Here is a 24,122-nt window from a genome sequence, read left to right as displayed (position 1 = left end):
GATGTTTTATTTGCAATTTATTGCATGAAAATTTAAAAATGTATAAGATGACAGATTTGATAGCTTTTGTTGATCCTGGCATGATAGGAGCTACCAATTGTGGTTCTTGCACATAAAGGTCCCGTGCCCTTGCTTTTAGATTCAAAACTGCTAAGAAGGGGCAATGCTTTCTTTTGCCATATAATCATGCGTGAGTATATGTAGTTTTTTCTTTTGACTTGTAATTTTCCAAGTGTGCGCTATTGTGATATATGTTTATGTGTGTTCATGATTATACTAGGAATCATTGGGTTTTGACTGTTGTCAAACCAGAGGCACAAGTAGTTTTTCACTTGGACCCTTTGAAGCGCCGAATTGCAACCCCAGAATGGATGGAAGTGGTTGACAAGTGAGTAACACATAAAAGTTTTATTTATTAAGAAATCGATTTATTTAGAATGGATGGAAGTGATAATATTTATTTTTGTTATTTTGACAACAGTGCCATTAAAATGTACAAGGATATGGCAAAAAGATGTTAAAGCGGAAAATTATATGGGAAAATCTAGCGGTACGTTTTTTCATAATATTGATGTTTGAAGTTTTTATTATTTTTATTAGGGTACATGTAAATATCTATATATATATTCTTCAGGGAGTTCAGGTCCAGAATGGAAGCAAGGACCGTGGAATTTTTGTGATGTTGTATGTGAAGGAAATATACGAGGAAAAGGAACTTGAATATTGCTCAAAGGTACAATTATTATGCTTTTGTTTTTCACGGTGCACCTGTTTTATTCTGTTCTTTTCTGGTGAAATATACTTTCACTAATATTAATTTTTTTCAGTGGCTCCGTAGGGGCAACAGTATTTTCAGCGATGATGATGTTGATGGCATTAAGAATTCCTGGGCAAAGTTCTTCCTGAAGCACCACACTTGTTGGGTGCTTGAACTTCATGTTGCTTTTAGTATATTGTAGTTGAATTTGTGTTTTAGGGTTTATTTAAGTAACTACTTATCTAGGTCGTGATCTCGAACCAATTCATGGGGAATCTTCTGTACGAACTACATGATTGCAATATTTAGGATGAATTGGATTTGTTAGAAGATGTTTTTGTTGTTTCGGTTGTTTCGGTGATGTATCGTTGTTTAATGGTGAATACTTTGTATGAACTAGGGGTGATTGCTTGTCTGATATAATGATGATGGTAATGGTTTGTTAATTTTATGGTATAATTTTGATATTATAGTTTTACTAAAACTATTGAGTGATCTCTGTTAGACAATGACTTTAGTACATACTGATGTTGTTATAATTTGAGTTTAACAACAGTTTGATTCTTAATGATTTTTTTCCAAATAAACCATTGTACGATAAAAGTTTACACAACTTTTTTCTGAAAAAAAGCATCATAAACGATTACCTAAAAATGAAACAATTGCCTAACATTATTCCCACTGCTCTCTTTAAAAGAGAGAAGAGAGAAGCTTGTGAACAAGTATTTTACTCTACAATTATATGCAAAAAACCATCGTCAAAAGATGCTACAAAAAATGCATTTTTATGTCATTGTTGTTACATATGATTCTTACAACAAAACTAAGCTAAAATCCATTGTAATATGGATCATAGACAATGAACCCTCTTTTAAAACTGTTGCATGTAGGAGTAAAGGACAACGCTTATACTAAAGGGAAACGTTGTATCAGGTGCTATGCATCTAAGAAACGCATGACTAACACAATATTATTATTTAATTTTAACCCGAGTCATATTATATATCAACTAAATCTTAAGAATTATATTTAGTTTGTTTAACTTTAATTTAGCTCGAAATAACAAATTAGAATGATATAAAACTCGATATGAATTAAAATTTAAATTGGTAGAAGAAGTTGAATTTAATATAAATTATAGTGATATAGAATTCGATATAAAATAAAATTGAAATAGGTAAATTAATAGAGGAAGTCGACTTCAATATCAATTAGAATTAGATTTGAACGACCCAATAATTATAATTAGAATAATTAATTAAGAGTAATTAAGTACTTTCAGTAAGTGCCGAACGACTACCAAACTTTTAATGTTTCGTTTATTATAATATAATATAGATATAATATACAAACTTGCGGTGCGGTTTGAATCTTGCTAATACGAGATACATTACGACCGTATATGAGAATTAAAAATCGTGTTTCGTGATACATTATGCGGGCAGTTTTTGCGATTTGTGTGATTCGATAATCTCCCATAAAATATTGTATTGTAATTAGTGAAGATACAGAGAGCTGGATGGAATTGAGACCCAAGAAACCTTACATAAAAAAGTGATCACATATTCACATTTAAGTTTCAATAAAATTTTAGTTTACACGCCTTTAAATTGTTGCAGTTGATTTTTTTTTTATTGTACTTCACAAAAAATTTAAACCAATAGTCAAGAAAAATGGTCTCAACAAAAAAACATGCCTTAGTAATTCTATTTTTCGTTATGCATTTAATACTCGAAATTCACAATCAATTCGAAATTCCTAATACTCTTGGTTTATAAAGATGTTCATGATCAGACCCATTTGGGATTAATTAAAAAATATAACTTATGACTTAAAGTAGTAAAATGTCACATAAGTAATGTGAATATCGTAACTTATAAGTTTTTTAGGTGTTTGGCTAATTTTACATATAAATTACTTATAAGTTGATAATGTGTTTGGTAAATAATAACTTATAAGTTATAATTTTTTTATTGAAACAAAATTAAAATATAAATTACAAATGTCATTAATAATTTTTGAAGACATAGTTTTATATATAACATTTTTTGTTATATAAAGGGTTTGATACTCCGAAGTACGTACTCACATAATTTAGACGAACGCAATTTTTTTTAATGTGAATGCATGAGTGTATTGTTGTAATTACAGAATTTATTTAAAAAATTATAAATCTTCAATTAAAATAAATTATGTACTCAGGTAAATATCCTAAATAGGTACTTAAGGCCATTTTTTTTGTATATAACAATTTTAATTCATAAATTTTTTATTAAATAAACAAAATTTTGCAAGATCATAAGCTAAAAATTAAAAAAAAAAACACGTTAAATACCATTACTAATACAAATAGATACACGCGTGCAGCTTTTGTCCATTTTTAACACTGGGAACCAACTGATACAGTAATTAGACACAAATGATACAATGATTCTCTCCATCTATGTGAGAGTTTTTTGGTCTCTTCGTTCAATCTCTAAATCTGGAGAGGGAATCGTTTGAGTTTGACTAGAGCTCGATACAATGATTTGAATGATCAGTTTGATGGGTTAAATATTGAAGATGAGGAGAACTCTGCTTTTGTGTTTGGAGACGAAGTGCAAATTGAGGGGAACCAGTATGAATTATGCGTGGTGGGTAGGTTCTTAACGGTGAGAAATATCAATGTGAATGCAATGAAGACAAAAATGGCGGATGTTTGGAGACCAGCGATGGGTGTTAACATCAAGGAATTGGAACCAGAAATCTTCTTGTTTCAATTTTATCATAAGGAAGACATGAAATAGGTTCTTAAAGGTGGTCCGTGGTCATTTGACAACGCAATGCTTGTAATGTCGGAAATTCCAGATGGAGAGGAACCACAAAATGTCCCACTATGGCATGTTAATATGTGGATGCAAGTTTGTGACCTTCCTTCTGGGTTCATGTCGGAGGTCGTTGGAAAGCATTTAGGAGATTTCTTTGGAGAACTCCTCGAATACGATAGTAAAAACAATTCCAGTTTGGGGAGAGAGTTCATGCGCATTAAGGTCAGGTTGGATGTCAGGAAGGCTCTGAAATGGAAGAAGAAGATTACGAAGAAAAATGGAGTGGAGGTAATGGTCTCGTGCAAGTATGAGAGATTGGGTGAATTTTGTTTCACGTGTGGAATGCTAACACATACGGAACGCTATTGTAGAAATTTTCTCAGTAATGTCAGCGAAGGAATCACCAAAGAGTGGGGAAGTTGGCTTAGAGCCCCACCGAGAAGAGCTGGTATTCCGGCAAAAAGTCGATGGCTGCGGGAGGAAGACGATAAGGATTGGGAGACGGGGCAGGGGAGATACAGCTCAGGCACGAAATCAGGGGAATTCAGTTGCGAAAAAGAAGGAAGGAGCATGATTATAGGAAGTGATAAAAGGCGGGATCTGCAGATTGGTGGAGATAATACATATCCTTTAATTTTAGCAGCAAAAAATTTGGAAGTCAAGGGGGGAAATTCAAATTTGGAAGTTAGGGGGGAAAAGTCAGATGTTTTTACTGAGGATGGGCTGGATAATGATGAAATGTCTGGGCTTATTGTTACGGATAGGAAATGAATGCGAGGTGGCCCAGGTAGGTATGATACGATGGATACACCAGGGGGGCTATTAAAAAGTCCTGAAATAAGTCCAACTAATAAACACAATGAAGTTGTACCTTCTGAAATGGATAGTGCAGCATCAAATAATTCTCAACTGGCTAAGCTTGCTCAGCAAGCTAGCCGGACATTATGAATGTTCTAAGTTGGAACTGCCGAGGAGTGGGGCGTCCTCGGAAAGTTCAGTTCCTATTTAACATTGTACGTCAAGAACAGCCTTATTTGGTCTTTTTATGTGAAACTATTGCGGTTAAATCGAAGCTGGAATATGTGCAAAATAAACTTGGTTATGAAGGTCTGTTTGTGGTTGATCCAGTAGGAAGGAGTGGGGGTATTGCGTTACTATGGAAAGAAAAGGAGCAGGTGGATATATTGGGTTTTTCTCAACACCATATTGATGCAAGGGTGAAAGGAGATAATACGATTGAATGGAGATTAACGGGCGTGTATGGTGAGCCTGATAGACTTCAACGGCATAAAACCTGGGATCTGCTGAGAAATTTAGCCAGGGATGCAAATCTACCATGGTGTGTAATTGGGGATATTAATAATGTTATGTGTTTGGAAGAGAAAGTGGGAGGAGATCCTTACCCGACATGGTTAATGGAGGGGTTCAGTGCAGCTTTACAAGATGCAGGGCTTACAGACTTGCCACTAACTGGTCATCAGTTCACATGGGAAAGAAATAGAGGCAAGATAGATTGGATGGAGGTTAGATTGGATAGAGCTCTGATAACGGATGACTGGGTTAATAGCTTTCCTTTGGCAAAATTATATAATTTGGAGGGAGCACCTTCGGATCATAGTGCTTTGCTACTAGTACCTCAGACGAAATTGAGAAGGCAGAAACCATATAGATTTAAATTCGAGAATGCATGGAATACGGAGCCTATGTGTGAGTTGTTAGTTAGGGATGGCTGGGAAAGTAATCCGTTACTAAATGTTCAGGAAAAAATAAAGATATGTGGCGAAAGTCTGTCCATTTGGGGGAAGGAAATTACAGGAAATTTCAGTGGGAGAATAAAGGAGTGCAAAAAAGAGTTAAAGCGCTTCAGGGGCGGTAAAGATGCTTGGACGATTGGTAAATACGCAGAAGCAAGAGAGAGATTAAACCTTATTTATAACCAACGAGAGGTGTTCTGGAGACAGCGCTCAAAGCAATTATGGTTAAGTGCAGGGGATAAGAACTCACGATATTTTCACAGAGTAGCAAGTCAAAGGCGTAGAACAAATACCATCCAGAGATTGCAGGTTGAGGAGGGGCAGTGGGTGGATTGGGAGAATGGGTTAGAAGAGTTCATGAAGGAATATTATAGTGGAATTTTCAAAGCAACAGAAGCAAATTGGCAGGAAGTCATTGACTGTGTTCCAAGGAAAATTACTAGTGATAAGAATAGTGAACTATTGGCTGAAGTAGTGGATGAGGAGGTGAAAACAGCTCTTTTTCAGATGGATCCAGACAAAGCACCAGGACCTGACGGAATGACACCGGGTTTTTTTTCAAAAACATTGGAAAATTGTTGGCAATGACATTGTAAAAATGGTACGTGATTTTTTCGCCACTGGTACTTTAAATAGAGAGCTTAATGTGACAAATGTGGTGTTGATTCCAAAGAAGAAAAATCCATCGGTGATTAAAGAGTTAAGGCCAATTTCACTTTGTAATGTCATTGTTAAAATCATTACAAAAGTGTTAGCTAACAGATTAAAAAAGACACTTGAATCAGTCATATCGGATAATCAAAGTGCTTTTATGAACGGTAGGCTGATTTCGGATAATGTCATGGTATCGTATGAAATAATGCATTTTCTGAAGAGGAAAAGGAGAGGTAAGGACACCCATATGGCTATTAAACTTGACATGTCAAAAGCTTATGATAGAATTGAATGGTCTTATTTGGAAGCTATTCTGAGGAAACTGGGGTATAATGACTGGTGGATTCATTTGGTCAATCAATGTGTTTGTTCGGTATCGTATAATATTACTCATGACAGTAGAGATATTGGGCCTATATATCCAACTAGGGGCTTAAGACAAGGGGAACCTTTGTCTCCTTATTTATTCATTCTTTGTGCGGAAGGGCTGTCCGCATTAATGGCCAGATACGAGCAAAACAAGTGGATCCAGGGAATAAAGGTTTGCAGAAGGGCTCCTAGTATAACACATATGCTTTTTGCGGATGATAGCTATTTGTATTGTAAGGCAGAAGAAGAGCAGGTGGGTTCTCTTATTCAGTTGTTGCAAGTCTTTGAAGGAGCTTCTGGGCAAAAAGTAAACTCGGAAAAATCAGTGGTATTTTTTAGCTCGAATACCAGGGATGAGAAGAAAAATCAGTTGTGTCAGTTGTTGAACATGGATGAGGCTGGTGAAGATTGTACTTACCTGGGTTTGCCTAACATGATGAAGAGAAGTAAAGTGGCAACTTTTGGTTTTCTTAAAGATAGGGTGAAGAAGAGAGCAGCAAGTTGGGATGGCAAGTGGATATCCCAGGGGGGTAGGGAAATTCTGGTTAAGTCAGTTCTTCAATCACTTCCCACGTACGCTATGAGTGTTTTTCTGATTCCACTGGAGATCACGAGGGATATAGAACGAGCTATTGCTAGGTTCTGGTGGAGCTCAAAATCTAGTGATCACAAAGGTATCCATTGGATGAGTTGGGAGAGGTTGAGTAAACATAAGGCAGTAGGAGGCATGGGCTTTAGGGATTTCCGAGATTTCAATTTGGCGTTACTAGGAAAACAGGGGTGGCGTTTCTTGTCAAAGCCTGACAGCTTGGTTAGTCGAGTTTATAAAGCTCGATATTTTCCTGACACAAGTTTCCTGGAAGCCAGTATGGGGGATAATCCTAGCTATATCTGGAGATCTATTATGGAGGCTAAGGAGTTGGTTGCTACAGGTACAAGGTGGAAGGTGGGTTCTGGAAATTCAATTAATATTTTGAGGCAATCGTGGCTGGTAGAAGCTGATGATCCATATATTTCTTCAGTGTCACCTAGTTTCAGTAATAATAAGGTGGCTTCTTTGATGGATATGAATGGGCGAGGATGGGATCAAGAGATTTTAAAAGATCTTTTTAATGAAAGGGATCAATTCTGCATAAACAAAGTTCCTATAGGTGACCTGGGGAGTATTGATGAGGTGTATTGGTGTAAAGAAAATCATGGTCACTACTCAGTTCGCAATGCATATCGATTAATACAAATTCAAAAACTGAATTGGAGGGAGGTGGACAACAATAGTTTCTGGAGGAAAATCTGGCGTATAAAGGCGCCTCCAAAAGTAATGAATTTGGTATGGCGATCTCTGTCTTACTGTCTCCCTACAACAGTGATGTTACAGCAGAAGTGTGTCTCGGTTCCGGTTTTATGTCCAGTCTGCAAGATCGAAAATGAAACAATCGATCATGTTTTCTTGAGGTGTACACCAGCAGTTCAGTGTTGGCAGATAGTGACACCAGGTTTCCAATATGCAGGTGTGGATCTTTTTCAGTGGTGGGAGAACATTTTGGTGACTTTTGACAGCGATAAAAGGGCTGAAATTGCTGCTGTCTGTTGGTCATTATGGAAAGCTAGAAATGAGGTGGTGTGGAACAACAATATCACTCGAACTTATGTGATTGTTGCACAGGCTAAACAATATCTTGAACAATGGAGATATGCCCAAAGAAGTCTAACAATTCCTCGATTTCCGCTGCTTAAGGAAGGAGATGGAGATAGTTCTTGGGTCAAGCCACAGGTGATGCAGATCAAGGTATCAGTCGATGCAGCAGTTTTCAAAGAGTGTGATTCCTCAGGAATAGGTGTGATTGCCAGGGACGAGAAGGGGGAGTTGTTGTTGGCAAGAACTGTGCTAGTTCAAGGAATGAGCTCTCCGGAGATGGCTGAAGGTCTAGCCATCAAAGAAGCCTTAAGCTGGATAAAGGCTAAGTCTTGGAAGGTAGTCACGGTGGAATCAGACTGTATGGTTGCAGTACAAGCAGTAAGGAGCAAAGTCCAAATGATTTCTCCTTATGGTCAAGTACTAGAAGACTGCAGAAGGATGTTAAAAGATCAAAACACAGTGGCGTTGTTTTTTATTAAACGGTCTGCTAATATGGCAGCTCATGAGCTTGCTCGTGTGTCGTATTCATTTCCAGATCGAGAGTTCGATAGGAGTTTTGTTCCTATTGGTGTAGAGAATGCTTTGAAAGCTGATTCGTATTAATAAAATTTCCTTGTTTGTCAAAAAAAAAGATACACGCGTGCACGGGAATTAAAGGATACAAGTTAAATATGTTAACGTAGTTCAACATTAGATGGAAGATAGCATATTCATTAATTTTTTTAATTACTTCTAATAATGGGAAAATAAGGCAAGACGGATAAAATGGGGAAAGTACACCCCCTCCAACATCGTGCATAAAACAAGAAAATAAGATCATTTTATTAATTACCCAAACATAAACTAATCAACTGCCCCTTCACCACAAAATAAATAAATTATAATAGCTAATGGCCCCTAAACTGCATACACTAATCAACTGGTAGAAACCACCAGTATATTCCCAGGCATACAAAAACTTTGCCCGGATTTATCTGCAATTACAAATTAAATCATTGAAATAAAATATTACTAAAGAGATTATATGAATATCATCTTTTACCAAACATTCCTTGCACTAGTGAAGAAAAGTCATAATCCCCGCCTAGCTGAGTTGGAATGATTGGCGATCTTGTTGATGCTGTCTGATTCCTAATTGCTGGACTCGCTGATCCCTCAGAGTGCTGCATTCTCAACTTGTCTGAATGCACACCAGAAATTGACCTGACAAGTGCAGCCATATGTTTATGTTCTAATGCTAACTGACATGGAATAAACTGGTTAAATACAACTTCTGCAGTCCCACTGCCACAGAAAGTTCATTTTTTTTCCCGATCAGTCATTTTTAGAAACGAGAATTAATTAATTTTCTACACATATACAAAAAAAATTAAATAGAATTATATGAACAAGCCAATGCTCCTGTAGTAGCACTTCATCTCCCTGCAGTGGGAGATCACGATTTTGAGTCTAAGCGGAGAAATTTGTGCAGTGTGCATGACTATAGGGGTAGTGATCCTCTTAAAACCTCCATTTCTGTTTAAATAAAAATGCTTAACCTACTAGAATGTCCAATTGTTTAACCAGAGAAAACGTCAATATGTTTAGTTCTAATCGACCATTCTATTACGGAACTAATTTATTGCATTCAGAAAGTTGTGAGCTACGATGATGCTTATATACAGCATCTGATTGGAGTTCAACGGCTGTTTCATGAAAATTATGATCCTATTTTCTCTAGCAACAAAGGCTAAAATCATAGCACACATTGGAAATTAGCAAAAATAAAAAAAAATTATATCATACACATCGACATGATTATGAAAAAGATACATGTAGAGAAGTACATGCTGCAACATGAAATCAAAATCGGTAATAAAGACTTACTGAATCATAATTAATTTTTTATTAATTTTTTTTTGTTCATTCCATTAGTTAGTTCCTTAAGTTCTATTGTTCTTTTGATCTATTATTATTATAAAAGTTGCTATACATGAAAAAGGGTTCTGTTTGTATTGATAAATTATAATGTAAAAGCTTCGAGCATATACATACCTCAATTTCGTAAATGATGCTGAGTTCCCTACATTATATGAAGGTTGAACATGTCCAATCTGTCACAAAAATATACAGAGGGCTATGAGAGAGAAATTTGAGGTTAAAATACAATTTGGATGTGATCATATTAAACCCTACATTAAATATAATTTTTAAAGCATAATGAACTGATCAATTGGTATATTATGTTTCTGTAGTTTTAATTTTTAAATGTATATGCGTTTACACATTAAATATTACGGTCCAAATTGTCAATAAAAATTTTGATACTAACTATAAGTATAAGGTATTCATGGGTTGAACCTGAACAAATTTTGGCTGATCAGCCACTTGCGTTATTTTTTGAGGAACTGATTTGATTGTGTATGCCCAATTCTGAGCCAACTTGTGACTGTCACTACAATTAAGTTGATTTATGATTCCAGGACCTGCTTGGGGCACCCCATTAATTTTTGCAGCATTAGCCATTGGAAAATGTTGTTCTTGAGATTGAGTTGCTAATTGTGGGTGATGCGTGGGTAATTGTGACAAAACACCTGGCTGCAAAGATTACCAAAGAACAGAATACAAATTAGGCTGATTCTTTCGGGTGAGAATTTGTACTTAAATATGTAACATGATAATAAAATTATGTTAGGACCTGTCCAGGCCCGCTCTTTGGATATATATATAAAAAGAAACGAATTCTTTTATCGATAAACACACGCACACACAACTAGGTGGTATTCGAGAGACCACCCACTCTCCACAAACACACATAAGTCATCTTATTTCTTCATTCCCCAAACATATAAATGGCTTCCCTATTTATAATCTCAACCTCTACTCACAATCCCTAAATTAAAGCTAAAATATTATTATTCCCACCAAATCCTCCCTTTGAAATCCATAACTGATTCACACACTAATTATTCAGATTTGTAACTGATTTAATAATTATCATATTTATTATGTTTCCTAACATTACCGGCCGCCCAAACTTGAACCTTGTCCTCAAGGTTCAAATGAGAAAATAGTTTCATTCTTTCTTTTTCCTTTTCTTTCTAATCGAGAACCCCTGGCTCTCCGCCAATAATTTTCTAAATTCCTCCCAGTTACAAGAAGGCCGTTGACATTCCCCGCAATAGTCCAAGAACAAAAGATCATTTCTCGAGTATACTACATAGTATACTACAGCCGACCAGACCTTCTTAGTTGGCGTTGAGAGGTTTACTAATTCAAAATAATTGTCAAAATAACTTTCAGCCTTCAACGACCCACCTTCAAGTTTTAAGCCTTCGAATATGACTATTTCAAGTATTTGTGATAAAGAGTCCATAGATGAGTTTGGAGGTGATGAGACATCAAACAAACAAGTCTCTTGTTCTTTGTTGTTGCCACTATTAGAATTTAACGGAGTCTGCCCTAAAACCTCCAATATTGGTGGTTGCTGACGAGCCCTTTCATCTTCTTGAAATTTTCCAAAATCAATTTTTTGAAAATCTGATTTAAGCTCTCTGTCATTCGCTTGTATTCCATTCAGATTCTCCTCAATTTCGTGGACTGACTTCTTGGCCTGTTCCAAGCCTTGCGAATCTTCACGAGCAGGCGGAGATGGTCCAGTAGTCTTGCGACTATAGCTGTCCATTTTTGTAAGTATGGCAACCATACCTTCTTTGAGGAAAGAAATGTCATTTTGAAACTTTTCAATATCCAACTTCAAAAATTTTGCTTGCATCTTTACAAAAAAAATTCCCTGGAAGTCGTCGATTCGAATTTCAACTTGTTTTGCACTTGTCGTTGCCCCAAGAACAGAGGTGCTCTGATACCACTGTTAGGACCTGTCCAGACCCGCTCTTTGGATATATATATAAAAAGAAACGAATTCTTTTATCGATAAACACACGCACACACAACTAGGTGGTATTCGAGAGACCACCCACTCTCCACAAACACACATAAGTCATCTTATTTCTTCATTCCCCAAACATATAAATGGCTTCCCTATTTATAATCTCAACCTCTACTCACAATCCCTAAATTAAAGCTAAAATATTATTATTCCCACCAAATCCTCCCTTTGAAATCCATAACTGACTCACACACTAATTATTCAGATTTGTAACTGATTTAATAATTATCCTATTTATTATGTTTCCTAACAAATTATCATCATAAGCTAGTACTTGATGGCGAGGTACATTGTATAAACTTTTTCTAAACAATTCCAATGTAGTAAGCACTGTGTAAGAAACATATCATATGTGAAATCTTTCTGAAATTTTACTGAACAATCTTGTAAAGCTTACCTTCTCCATTTGCACTTCTTTTGGGGATTCTTGAGAAATGGGCTGCGGACCCCACTGCAACCCCTGAAAAAGATCCTCAAATCCATGGTCAACTTGTATCTTGCTTTCAGATTCTTTTGAAACAATAGTTTCTTCTTTTTTTGGTGCTGCTTCACATGTTGCAATTACAATACAGAATTTTAGACATATTAGTCAAGTCATTTTTAACAAAACTCATAACTGCACGAAGGTACAAGTGTGGTAAACTCGGTGCAAAAAAATAGAAAGGAAAGGTGATGCAGTGACACATTTGCAACCACTAGAGGAGACATACGTTGTATTTTCATTTTCATATTTTGACCAGGAGCAACTATTTCTTGACCAGTCTTTTCAGAGTTGTTCACAGGGAGCAAGGTGAAAAGATCAGTTTCAAGATCACCCTTGGATGGAGAGACAACTGCAACTGTATTAGATTTCCTTTGTTCAAGTCCGTTCTCTAAGCCTTGTAACTCTGATTTTTGATGTTCCTGGTGCAACTAGTTCGGTATAAGTATAGTACTCAGAGAAGTAACAGGACCATAATCAGTACGTAGAAATCTAGATAAAATAATTAATAATTCTCTCAACATAAGCAGAAAGTACAGAAGTTTTGTATGAAAAGAAAATACTTTATACATGTGACTGCAAAGGACATAAGTCATTTTCTTAAGAACTAAAAAAACAAAATGAGAATTGCACAATTTATAAAAGAAGTGTGTTGATGTACTTGCTCATCCATACATTATTTACCAGCTTGGATACTTTTTGAGGAACGTGGTTACGACTATTGGAAGGCAGTAACTTTGAATTTGAGTTATGCAGCTGGGAGCCATCCCTCTCGTCAGAAGACTTTGGTATACTGTTAACATGTTCCTTGTCACTTGTATTTGTAGTTACTTCTCTAGTAATCAGTAGCTTCTCGTCTCTTACTCTCGTGGATGATGTTACCTTTACATCTCCTGGAATCCATCTCTTATCATTATACCTAGCATAGATATTTCAATCCTTATAAGAAAAGTACCAGGAAAAAATGAACTACATATGACAACATAAAAGAGTGATTCATTAATCAATATTTACTTGGCACGGATGAAATTTTCAATTCCAGCTCTATTATAGTTAGGAGGCAGCTCCGATTCCCAGTAGCTGTTTGCTTTTGCATTCCCCATGGCTGCAGAAAGACACAATCAGACAGAGACCAGCAGGTATCCTCTTTTTTTGCTAAATCAAGCATCATCTTTCTTATAATTAGTATAATGTTCAATTGAAGAAATAAAAGCTTACACTGAATCAGCGCAATCTGATCCGGAAGCCATGTGTCCAGTGTAGCAGATCTGACCTGTAGGAACAACATGAAGGTTTGTGTAGTTGTGCGCACAAGTAAAAAAATATCGATCAGTTGGAACTATATGCACTATATGTGAAGTTAAATTATTTTGAAAAGGATAATAAGAGTTGTATGTTAAGTTTATTGCAATCATAGAGTATCTGTACCATGTAAGAAACAAATATTTGAAAGAAAAAAAGGCTGCGGTAGCAGAGAGGGGTAGTGGGATACAAAAAAGAGATAAAGTGGGGTACCAAAAAGAGATATACCTTCGATATGTGTACTCCAAGGCTTCTGTGAATCCCTGAACATCGCATGCATATGAAGATTCCAAGATTCACGCTAGCCCATCTTGGAGCTCTGCAGTTTAATAAACAAAATGTTTTATTCAGCGATAATTAGTATAGTGAATGTTATCTAATCTATCAATGTGCATTATATCTACATTACACTTGCTAAATACCTACATGCTTTTGCAGTCTGCACATTCCCTATTTTCTGGAAGTCTAAGAAGCCCCTCAAGAATCTGAAGATAAGAAGAGCATATGTCAACCCATAAATGATGAAAATTAAGCTTTATGAAAATGTAAGCTATATCATATAAATAATCATGTAATCATCTTTTGGGAGGCAAGATAAATATACGCAATAAACTTAAGATAATTTGTGGACGCAATGTTGACTCCGTTCAGTCTACAGTTTCTTAAGTAAAATGTTTATTGACAAGTATACTGCACTTTCAAATTTTTGTAAAGCTTGTGAAGATTCATGTCAGCGGGTGATCAAGAAGGCTTCCAAAGAGTGGTCCTTAAAAATTATTAAATATCACAAAATATTTTAAATATTTAAACCTCTGTAAAATTGGTTTTTGTGGAATAAATCAAACCGCCGCTTGGTTTTGACACTCAAGCGACCCGCCCTGCTAAACATCAATGCAATTATTTCATAGGCACTAGTAGATTACATTTCATAGCATTTGGATCAGCATTGACTTACATTATTTTATTTTAACATAATATGATTTGTCAACTCGGCAGATGTTTTCTGGTATACACCACTGCTTAAATTTATAGGATTGGCAGAAATGCAGTATTAACAAAAAGAATTGTTCAACAAGGGAGGATTTGAATATGTTCCATGGAACTATATCTCGATTCCATGCGGAGCAGCTTGATTATCTCAATCTGAATGATCCTTGAATACCATCACATATGTTTTTCGACAACTTTGTGTTCTAAATTGCTTACTTATCCTCAGTGCATTGTATCAAAACATCAGAACTAAATCACTATAAAAGTGGGATAACAAACATATCAGATATAAATGTTAAAAGCTCCCCACTGACAGAATAACATGTGTGCCACTTCCATTCTTTCCTCTCGTTACATGTCCGAATCATAATAACACTGAGATATATAAACTTAATGCAAAGGATAATGGTAAAACTACAAAGGGGCAAAGAAAAATCCATATTTTTTGATGAAACATTCGGGATAATAACAACAAAAAATTTTGATGAAACATTCGAGATAATAACAAGGAAAACCTCCAGAACAGTGAAATACAAACCACAAGCATACAGTAAAATTTTCTATCTTTTTTTCTAGTCAAAGGTTAGAAGAATCTGACGAAGGACCAAAGTCCAAAGCAATCAAATCAGATTATATATTTGTGACTGATTAAATTCTAATATCCGGGCAATCACAAAATGCATCTAAATATGAGATAAAATAGAGTAGAATTGACACTTTACAGATTATATAAATTTGGGTACACAGCTGTAGCATCAATGCATGAATTGGTAACAGAGAGAGTTTACAATTCATGAACGTGGGTTTATACATCCTGGCATAACACCAAACACCTTTAACAGCTATGTACATTATTGAGAACATACAAACATAAGACAAACAACTTATAATGTTGAATGAAACCAATTCTCTCTTTGTCTTTTTACCATTTAAAATTGCCGGCATGATTTTTTTTCGTGTTGCCAAAAACTGAATTCTTAATTTCTAATTCATGTTCTAAGTAGGTAAAAGTTGAAGAAATCAATACGAGAAACACCAGACAGGGTACACAAATAAAGAAAAAACTTGTTAATTTATCGAAATAAGAGCAAATAGTGCTTTTTTGTTATAGCAAAAAAGGCTCTTTCTTACAACTAACATCCCTAGCATATGCTATTCTAACTGTATTTCACAATTACAGTGAAGGTATATATATACACAAATAATAACATGTAAAGAATCACAGCAAGAACAGAACAGAACAGAACTGAATAATTATAAGAGTATATAAGTATGCATGAACTACTGTACAACTTATTCAAGATAATCATAGGTAACATCAAAATTTATCAAATAAAAACACCCTTTACTTTAACCTTATCAAAGTTAAGTATTCATCAGCAAACAATAAAAAACAAGCACAACAAAAGCAAAGAATTGTATAAGAGCTACATAAATAGTAACAGAAACATGGGTAATAAAAAAAAGATTGATTAAAAGAAAGGGTAAGTAACCTTCTGATGTTTGGCATTGAGTTCTTTGGAAATATTGGATTTCTCGTTCATGTTGAGAGAGAGAGAGAGCATGAGAAGGGCTGTCTTCCTTTTTTGTTTGAAAAGTAGTTGTAATATATGTATGTATGTATACAGGTGTTGCATATGATTTAGTATACCATCCATATTATGAGGTGGGTGACATATATGGAGGTGACTGGATTGCGTGTGTTGAATGCTTTTCTCTCTATTGCGAATGTCCACTTCTTACATTCTTTTTCCTTCACTTAATCAATAATGTTTTTTTAAAAAAATTTGAAGATGTAGTTATGCATTTTTTATTTTTAATTTTATAATTTATATTTATATAAATAAATTATTTAAAAATATAAGAGAAAATAAAGTTCAATATGTTGGAAATAATACTAACTATTACAGCAACATAGAGGCAATTATATATTGTATTTAGCAAGGTAAGACCAAGATAACGGTTAACGCAACAAAACATGCAGGTAAACAATAAACAAATCAGTAACTGAAATACCGAAGAGAGAACATAAATTGTACCTGTAACCATAACTTTAACAGATCGAAAGAGTGACTGGTAAAGATGGTAGCCAGCAGATACAAAAACACCAAGAAAAAACACAGTTGAGTCGTCAGGCCTTGCTTGAAGCCCTGACTACTCTTTGCCCCCACCTGGCTGCGTTGGGATGCTATGCAACAACTCTTCCAGGATAAAACAGCTCCGAGCTTTGAGTTGACAGCACCTCGAAAGCTCAACTTCGACTGGAACCTCACTTCGCCGGAAAACCACTATCAGAATATGGGAGAGCAGAGAGTATAGAGAGAAGAAGAAGAATGTAGGGTGTGGTGCAAAAAACTCAGAACCTTAGTCCTCTATTTATAGTAGAGACTAAGTGAAATTGCCACCCCATTTAATATCAGAATTAAACTATATAATTAAAACATAAATCAAAACTGATAATTTGAATTTAAAATAATATTGTAATAGCTTATTCATAATTCCTCACATTATTTCAGATTTAATTTTAATTTGAATATATATTAGTTACAGAGTTATTTGTCAAATGTCCAGGTTCAATGAATCTGACTAAGCCCACTTACAAAGTGACTTAGCCCAATTCAGAAACCGAACCCAGCCCAAACTGATAAATAAATTCTAATTAAAATATTAAATCACACAAATAAATAAAATCCTCGCTCAGGTCGCCTCGCGTACGCGAGACGCCGAGACATTCGCCCAAATCGCCCTTCGACCCGACCCGGTCCGGTCCGGTCTGGTGCGGTGCAGTGCGTGGCATGGCGGCGCGCGCGCGTGTGTGTGCGCATGTGAAGCACACAAGAACATAATGCACCATCACACACCTTAGTAGTTGTACACTAGCCATGTGTGTGATACTATATAAAGCCAATACCCCCTTTATTTATTTTCAATGTGGGACAAAACACATTCTCTTCTTTTCAAGCTCTTTCAAACCACTAAGTTTAACTCTAATTCTCTATGGATTTCATTAAGAAAAATTCTTAAAACCATACATGAAAGTTTAAGTTCACATATCATGGAACAACTTCCAATCATTAGATATTGGGATTATCATCAAGAACATAATAAAACTATGATCTAAAAATCCAATTTTTCTAACAATCCCCCATAAATCCATACAGAATTGCGATCAGGTTTTCCATCATGACTTGTTTTTCAGAGTTGGTACCCTTCCGGGTTTGAACCCTCCTAAGTCCTCTACTTCAATGGCTACCGGATTCAGATGAAATGTTTCACCTTGAATCTTAATCCGTTTAATATAACCATGTTCCATAGACGACGACAAGTCAACGGCTATGGTGCCAATTTACGGCTTTGAGATATTAATGGTATTGTCTCGATCCTATTCGTCGAATACTTCAAGGAATAACTCTTTCCTCTAATTGCAACCACACAATTACATTCGCTTAGCTGGGCATCTCCAGAGATATACTGCCTCTATCTCGTCAAATGACTTGATCCCATTCAGAGTTTGAACACTCTTACTTTTCTAGAAGTGTCAGTACCTTCTAGGTTTACAGGGGATATACTCAGATACTGTAGTATCATCTATGTAGCAAAGGTACTACCAATTCATCCTTACAGGTTGTTATTTCCACACTGAATACACTTTGAGGGATCTCCTCTCATGTGTATTGGGTTCCCACTGTTAATGAATTATGATGGGTTGACAGTCCCATCCCCAGTCTTGACTTGAGGACTACAGCAGGTTCCAATCCCTTAGTCAAAGGATCGGCTATATTATTCTGAGTTCCTATGAACTCTATAGCTATAATCCTATCAGACACAAAACCCCTTATAGACTTTAGTCTAACTTGGATATGTCTCTTTGTTTTAGCATTATGCTTTTTACTGCTAATCTTGTCGATAGTTGTTCGACTATTACAATGTATAGCAATAGCAGGAAGCGGTCTGCTTATTACAGGTATCGCAGACATAAATCCGTGTAACCATTCAACCTCCATCCATGTGGCATCTAGTGCACACAACTCAGCCTCAAATGTAGACCGAGTCACTATAGTCTGTCTGCTTGACTTCCAGGATATTGCTCCACCTGCCAAGGTGAACACATATCCAGTCACTCCATTGGAACAAGACTTCTTAGCTATCCAACTTGCATCACTGTACCCTTCAAGTACACCAGGAAATCTCCTGTAGTGTAAACTAAGGTACATTGTGCCTTTTAGATATCTAAGTACTCTATCAAGAGCATCCCAATAAGTTCTGTTTGGACAACTTGTATATCTAGCCAACTTAGACACAAAATATGAAATATCTGGTCTAGTACAATTAGCTAGATACTGCAAACTCCCAATAATCTGAGAATACCTTAACTGAGACACAGGCACTTCTGAAGTATTCTTGACAAGGGCAACTTTAGAATCATAAGGTGTACTAGCGATTCTACACTGTGAATAACCATATTTCTCAAGTATAGATTTCTCTATATAATGAGATTGAGTCAAGGTTATTCCTTCAGCTGACTGAATCAGTTTGATTCCAAGAATCACACTAGCCTCACCCATATCCTTCATTTCAAAGTGCCTTTCAAGAATTCTTTTGTCTCGTTAATAATCTCAATATTGGTTCCAAACAGTAAGATGTCATCCATATATAGGCACAAGATAACACACTCACTACCTTTAACTTTAGTGTAGACACACTCGTCACTTTCATTAATCTTATAACTGAATGGCAATACAGTTTCATCAAACTTTTTATGCCAATCCCTGGGAGCTTGTTTCAAGCCATAGATGGACTTAATCACTTTACATACTATCCTTTCATTCCCAGATGCAACAAATCCCTCAAGCTGGTCCATATAAACCTCTTCTTCAAGTTCACCATGAAGAAAAGCGGTCTTTATATCCATCTGATGGATGATAAGACCATGGACGGAATCCAATGCTATAAGCATTCGGATTGTTACCATCCTAGAAACTGGAGAGTATGCATCAAAGTAATCAATTCCTTCCCTCTACTTAAAATCCTTAGCTACCAGTCTAGCTTTGTACTTATCTATTGAGCCGTCAGGGTTCAACTTCCTCTTAAAGACCCATTTGCACCCAATAGTAGAACACCCAGGAGGGAGATCAACCAAATCCCATGTTCCATTAGAAATAATAGAGTCAATTTCACTCTTCACAACGCCCTTCCAATGCCTAGACTCCAAAGAATCCATAGCTTGCCGGAAAGTTAAAGGTTCGTCCTCGATATTGTAAGTGATAAAATCACCTCCAAAGTCCTTAACTACCTTTGCATGCTTACTTCTCCTTGGTTCCCCTACTTCCTTAGGAATAGAGTTACTACTTGGTTCCGCCCCCACCACTACGCCATAGATTGGATTCTACAACCCTTCACAGTGGCGTTGCAAAGAAAAGTGTAATAGTAGCCTTTAAAACCAATGTCTACCGCAACCCCTCCTTTTTGATGTTGCGGTAGAGTCAAAATGTGTTATCAAAATGACATATATAATTAAAGATGATTTCTTTGAATTTAACTGATTAATAATTTTTTACATAGAAATGAAATAATAATTGAAATATATATTTTATTTATTTTTAGAAGTTAATAATATTAGTGTTGTGATTTAAAATATTATAATGATAAATTAAACGCTTTATAAAACTTAACAAGTCACTAGTGGATATTTATATACAATATTTTTATATTTTTGAATTTCTTCATTTTCATAAAGAAATTTTGAATACAATATTAATTAGTGTAGTTATATTTGAAATACATATTTTATTTATTTTTCAAAAATAATAATATTAGTGTAATTGAAAGTTTAAAAACTTATCAAGTCATTAGTGGATTGATTTACAATATACATAGTTGAATTTATTTATTATTCAAAACAATAAATATATATAAATATATATAAATAAATAAATAAATAATTGATTTTTAAATGAAGTACATATAAATAAATATCAATACAATCTTTTTTTTCACAATTGAACATTTTCAATATATAAAATAATTTTAAATAAATATATTGAATTTAAATTTAAACTAAGTAAGGTATTTTCATATAAGTGTAAAAGACAAATATTCATTCTATTTTTATTTCCCCCTTAATCAAAGTTGTTGAAATTTCCCTCTTTGATATCAATTATTTCCGCCTCTTCTTCAGAAAAACTAAATTAACTCTCATCTCTTTCTCTCTCTCTCTCTCTCTTCTCTCACAAATTTCTCTCTCTCATCTCTCACTCTCACCCTCATCTGAAACCCTACATCTCTCTCTCGTCTCTCACTATAATAAATCACCTGCACAACCACTCACCTATGCTCTACTTACCACAAATTGCACTTATGTTCCACTCCCCTCCGTCATGTTCAACTCTATTCGATTTGTCGAAACTCGACTCTCACTCACTCGATTCGTTTGAGTAGATGCTCAATTCGATTTTTTCAAATAAGTATGTGGGCAAGATAAAAACTTCAAGTGTAAACTTGGATTATAATTTCAATTAAGTTTTAAATTGGGGATTTTTTGAATTGAAAACCCTAATTTCTTTTATCTGTTTTTTTCATACTTTTAGTTGGAGATTTGTTTGACTTGATTGAGGATCTGGTTGTCATGGTGGGAACGAAGGAGATGAGACTCACAATTGTTAGTATTTGAACATTGTTGTGGGACAGAGCACAGGTACCGTGTTCTTTTATTTTGTTGTAGGTAAATCATTGTTTTACCATATAATCGGACTTTATACTTATTGCTTAATCTTTTTTTTTCTCTCTCTCTCATCTTTTTCAATTCAATTAACTTACTTAAATCTCTCTCTCTCTCTCTCTCTCTCTCTCTTTGTGAATTGTAGAATTATATAATGGGAGAGATTGTGGATTCCGGATTTGAACATCCTTCGGAAGGCAAGATTTGATTTACTGGATCTTTAATTAGTCGAGTATATAAGTTGTTGTTGTACAATATGCTTTTTATATGTATGTCGCTTGCTTGCTGTATTGTAGTGTAAATTAAATTATCTGAACTCGGACAACCTATATCGATTAACCTTGTCATATGTTGCTTATGTATTAAAAGTATTTTTCGTGCTTGTTGTCTTTTAATATAAATAGTTATCTGAACTCAAAGAACTTGTACTGAGTAACCTTGTCATCAGTTGCTATTGTATTAAAACTATTTCACCTGCTTGTCGTCTTTAAGTATAAATAGTTATATGAACTCTAAGAGCTTGTATGGTTAGTCTATATTTACTGTAGCTGCAATTTGATAAGAAGCAACATTTTATCTGAACTTCTTATGAGTTCTCTTAAAATATGGAAGTTCTACATACAACCTTCTATTACAACTCTTGATCTACATAATAACTTAAAACCTTTATACAGGAATTCAGTTAACGTAATGAAAGTGCTCTGACGGGCTATAAAAGTGAAATTTTAGCAACATAAATTTGAAGATTCTAGTATTTATGTATAACTTTTTCATTTTTATCGTAAATGAGTGGACATAAAAGTTTTGAGGACTGTTAAGTAATTGCAAGAGCATGCATCTAATTGTGACAAAAAAGACTTACCTACTGATCGTATATGACATGAGGAGCAACACCATTTTGTATATTGAAAACATAGAGGTTATTTCAGAATATGGATATTGATTTGCTGCCTGAAGTAAAAAGGTTATGTTTTGAAATCTTGCATTACTTTTATTCATCTCCTTTTCAAAGGTTGATGTTATAGTTTCAGATGGATGGATCAGTTACTCATCTATGAATATGAGGTTATTTTTTTATTATGAGATACAAATTGAAGTTGTTTTATATACCATATCTAGCTTCAGTTTTACGGTCTCGTTGTTATAATCAGTCTTTATATCTTGCATTGGCTACTTTGCAGAACATCTTGGGGAGCATCCTTACAGCCAGGTATCGCCTGCTAAAACCTGGTGGTCTTATTATTCCTTCAAGGGAAACAATATGGACGCGTTCAATTTAGCATCATATGACATGGAACACTAACTTTTTAAGAATGTTTTTTTGAAGAACCCTTGAATAATATCTCTTACTACTAATAGTAGTAAGAGGTAAAGCTATTTTAACATTATTCACCTTGATAAACCTCAAACCAGAGTTGTTCCCTTATTGCTGAAATTGGACTTTTGAATGATTTGATTTAAACCAAAATCAATGTTGATTGTATCTTGCTTTGTCTGTAGCTGTACATAGCTCCTATCACACTCCCTGACAAATATAGTGAGAAAATTGATTTATGTCACAATGTCTATGGAATTGATAGTGGGTGTACATATGAAATTACCTATAATATATTGCAATTAGCTGTTTACTAAATGAATTTATAATATCTGTCATTAGCAGTATTGCAGTAGGCATGTCAAGTATAACTAATTTCAGTCATGCTTGAGTTTTCATATCAATAGTTCAGTGTTCCGTAATATTATTCTAGGACTTTGACCTTGTATAGAGTTAGGATTCTACTTTGATCAACATAATAGATTTTAGAAAGTGCCCCCGGTGTCTTTTTTCTCCTGGTTTGCATTTTCTAATTGATAAGAACTGTTTTTCTAGTCCTCTAAACATTGACTTGGAAACCTTTTGTGTGTTGTAGTGTCTGCTATGGTACCTTGGGAAATACAAGATGCGTATGAAGACCCTTGTTAATTCTTTTTATGTAGTAGATTACTAGTCTTGTACGTGTCTTTCTTTACTTGTAGATTCTGGTTTGATATTAACTTTTTGTATGATAGAAAATATTATACTGGAATTCAAGCAAATATGAATGTGGCTCACCATGGAGAGAAACAACCACACGGAAGAAGAATCATTGTCAAATAACGACCAACAAACACCATGTAATTTCATAGCATTAGTAAACAGCTTCATGCGAATGTTCATATAGTATTGTAATAATCCTATCAAAAGGCAAAATGTAGTCTCATTGGTTCAAGTTTATTTATATAAGGATGGGAGTATGGTGATGGTGAAGGTAGTGGTAGTATGGGGAAATTGATGTTATGGTTGGTGGACTGATGTTTATGGTTTATGGATTGTGGATTGTGTTGGTTTTAAGACAATGGTCTTATTTATGGGCATGTTAATTTACGAACAGTTCCTAGCATTTTTTTTTTGTAAAAGCGTTGGAATAGGTCTTTTTAGTGTTGCTAATAATCACTAAAAAATGTTGCTAAAAACACTAAAAAGCGTTGTAAAAAACACTAAAAAGCGTTGCAAGAAGGTTGCATCGATACCCCACATGTGGGTCCCATTGTGGGGCCTAAAAATATTGTACTAATAGTCCAAACCCTACTGTAACACTTTTAAGGACCTATTGCAACCCCATTGGTGTTGCAATAACACGTTTCTATAACGGATAATCAAGGGTTGCAACAGGGTGTCACCGGAGTCGCAAAAAACTTTATTGCAA

At 35.1% G+C, this 24,122-nt stretch overlaps 2 protein-coding genes across 5 annotated transcripts; one reads left to right on the top strand and one right to left on the bottom strand.

Annotated features, from left to right (window-relative positions):
- Window positions 1-4,508: 4,508 nt before the first annotated feature.
- Window positions 4,509-5,906, top strand: LOC141679766 (uncharacterized). Its single transcript, XM_074486175.1, has one exon. It carries the CDS (start codon window positions 4,509-4,511, stop codon window positions 5,904-5,906), a length of 1,398 nt encoding a protein of 465 aa, XP_074342276.1.
- A 2,883-nt stretch (window positions 5,907-8,789) lies between these two features.
- On the bottom strand, window positions 8,790-16,331 carry LOC141679071 (ADP-ribosylation factor GTPase-activating protein AGD5-like). Of its 4 annotated transcripts, none has more exons than XM_074485551.1 (11): window positions 16,172-16,331; window positions 14,115-14,173; window positions 13,917-14,007; window positions 13,605-13,659; window positions 13,401-13,491; window positions 13,062-13,305; window positions 12,616-12,817; window positions 12,303-12,451; window positions 10,318-10,554; window positions 10,012-10,070; window positions 8,790-9,180 (listed from the first exon to the last, which is right to left on the bottom strand). In XM_074485551.1, exons 1-11 carry the CDS (start codon window positions 16,313-16,315, stop codon window positions 9,009-9,011), a joined length of 1,503 nt encoding a protein of 500 aa, XP_074341652.1. In that variant the 5' UTR covers window positions 16,316-16,331; the 3' UTR covers window positions 8,790-9,008. The 4 variants fall into 4 exon arrangements, with proteins under 4 accessions (XP_074341652.1, XP_074341653.1, XP_074341654.1 ...); XM_074485552.1 differs by having other exon boundaries at window positions 12,303-12,448; XM_074485553.1 differs by having other exon boundaries at window positions 12,616-12,808.
- Window positions 16,332-24,122: the final 7,791 nt, after the last annotated feature.

Source organism: Apium graveolens, chromosome 8 (assembly GCF_009905375.1).
Source record: "Apium graveolens cultivar Ventura chromosome 8, ASM990537v1, whole genome shotgun sequence".
NCBI classification, from domain to species: Eukaryota; Viridiplantae; Streptophyta; class Magnoliopsida; order Apiales; family Apiaceae; genus Apium; species Apium graveolens.
Note: the sequence above shows the minus strand (reverse complement) of the source record. Positions and strands in the feature narration are given on the sequence as shown.

Bases quoted from the DNA above. Each gene is read 5' to 3' on its own strand.
- LOC141679766 (XM_074486175.1), top strand. From the start codon at position 4,509: ATGAATGTTCTAAGTTGGAACTGCCGAGGAGTGGGGCGTCCTCGGAAA.
- LOC141679071 (XM_074485551.1), bottom strand. From the start codon at position 16,315: ATGCAACACCTGTATACATACATACATATATTACAACTACTTTTCAAA. The intron at 13,660-13,916 runs GTATATCTCTTT...TTGTTCCTACAG, and splicing joins TTGGAGTACACATATCGAAG to GTCAGATCTGCTACACTGGA. The intron at 10,555-12,302 runs GTAAGCTTTACA...TAATCTTTGCAG, and splicing joins AAGAAGTGCAAATGGAGAAG to CCAGGTGTTTTGTCACAATT.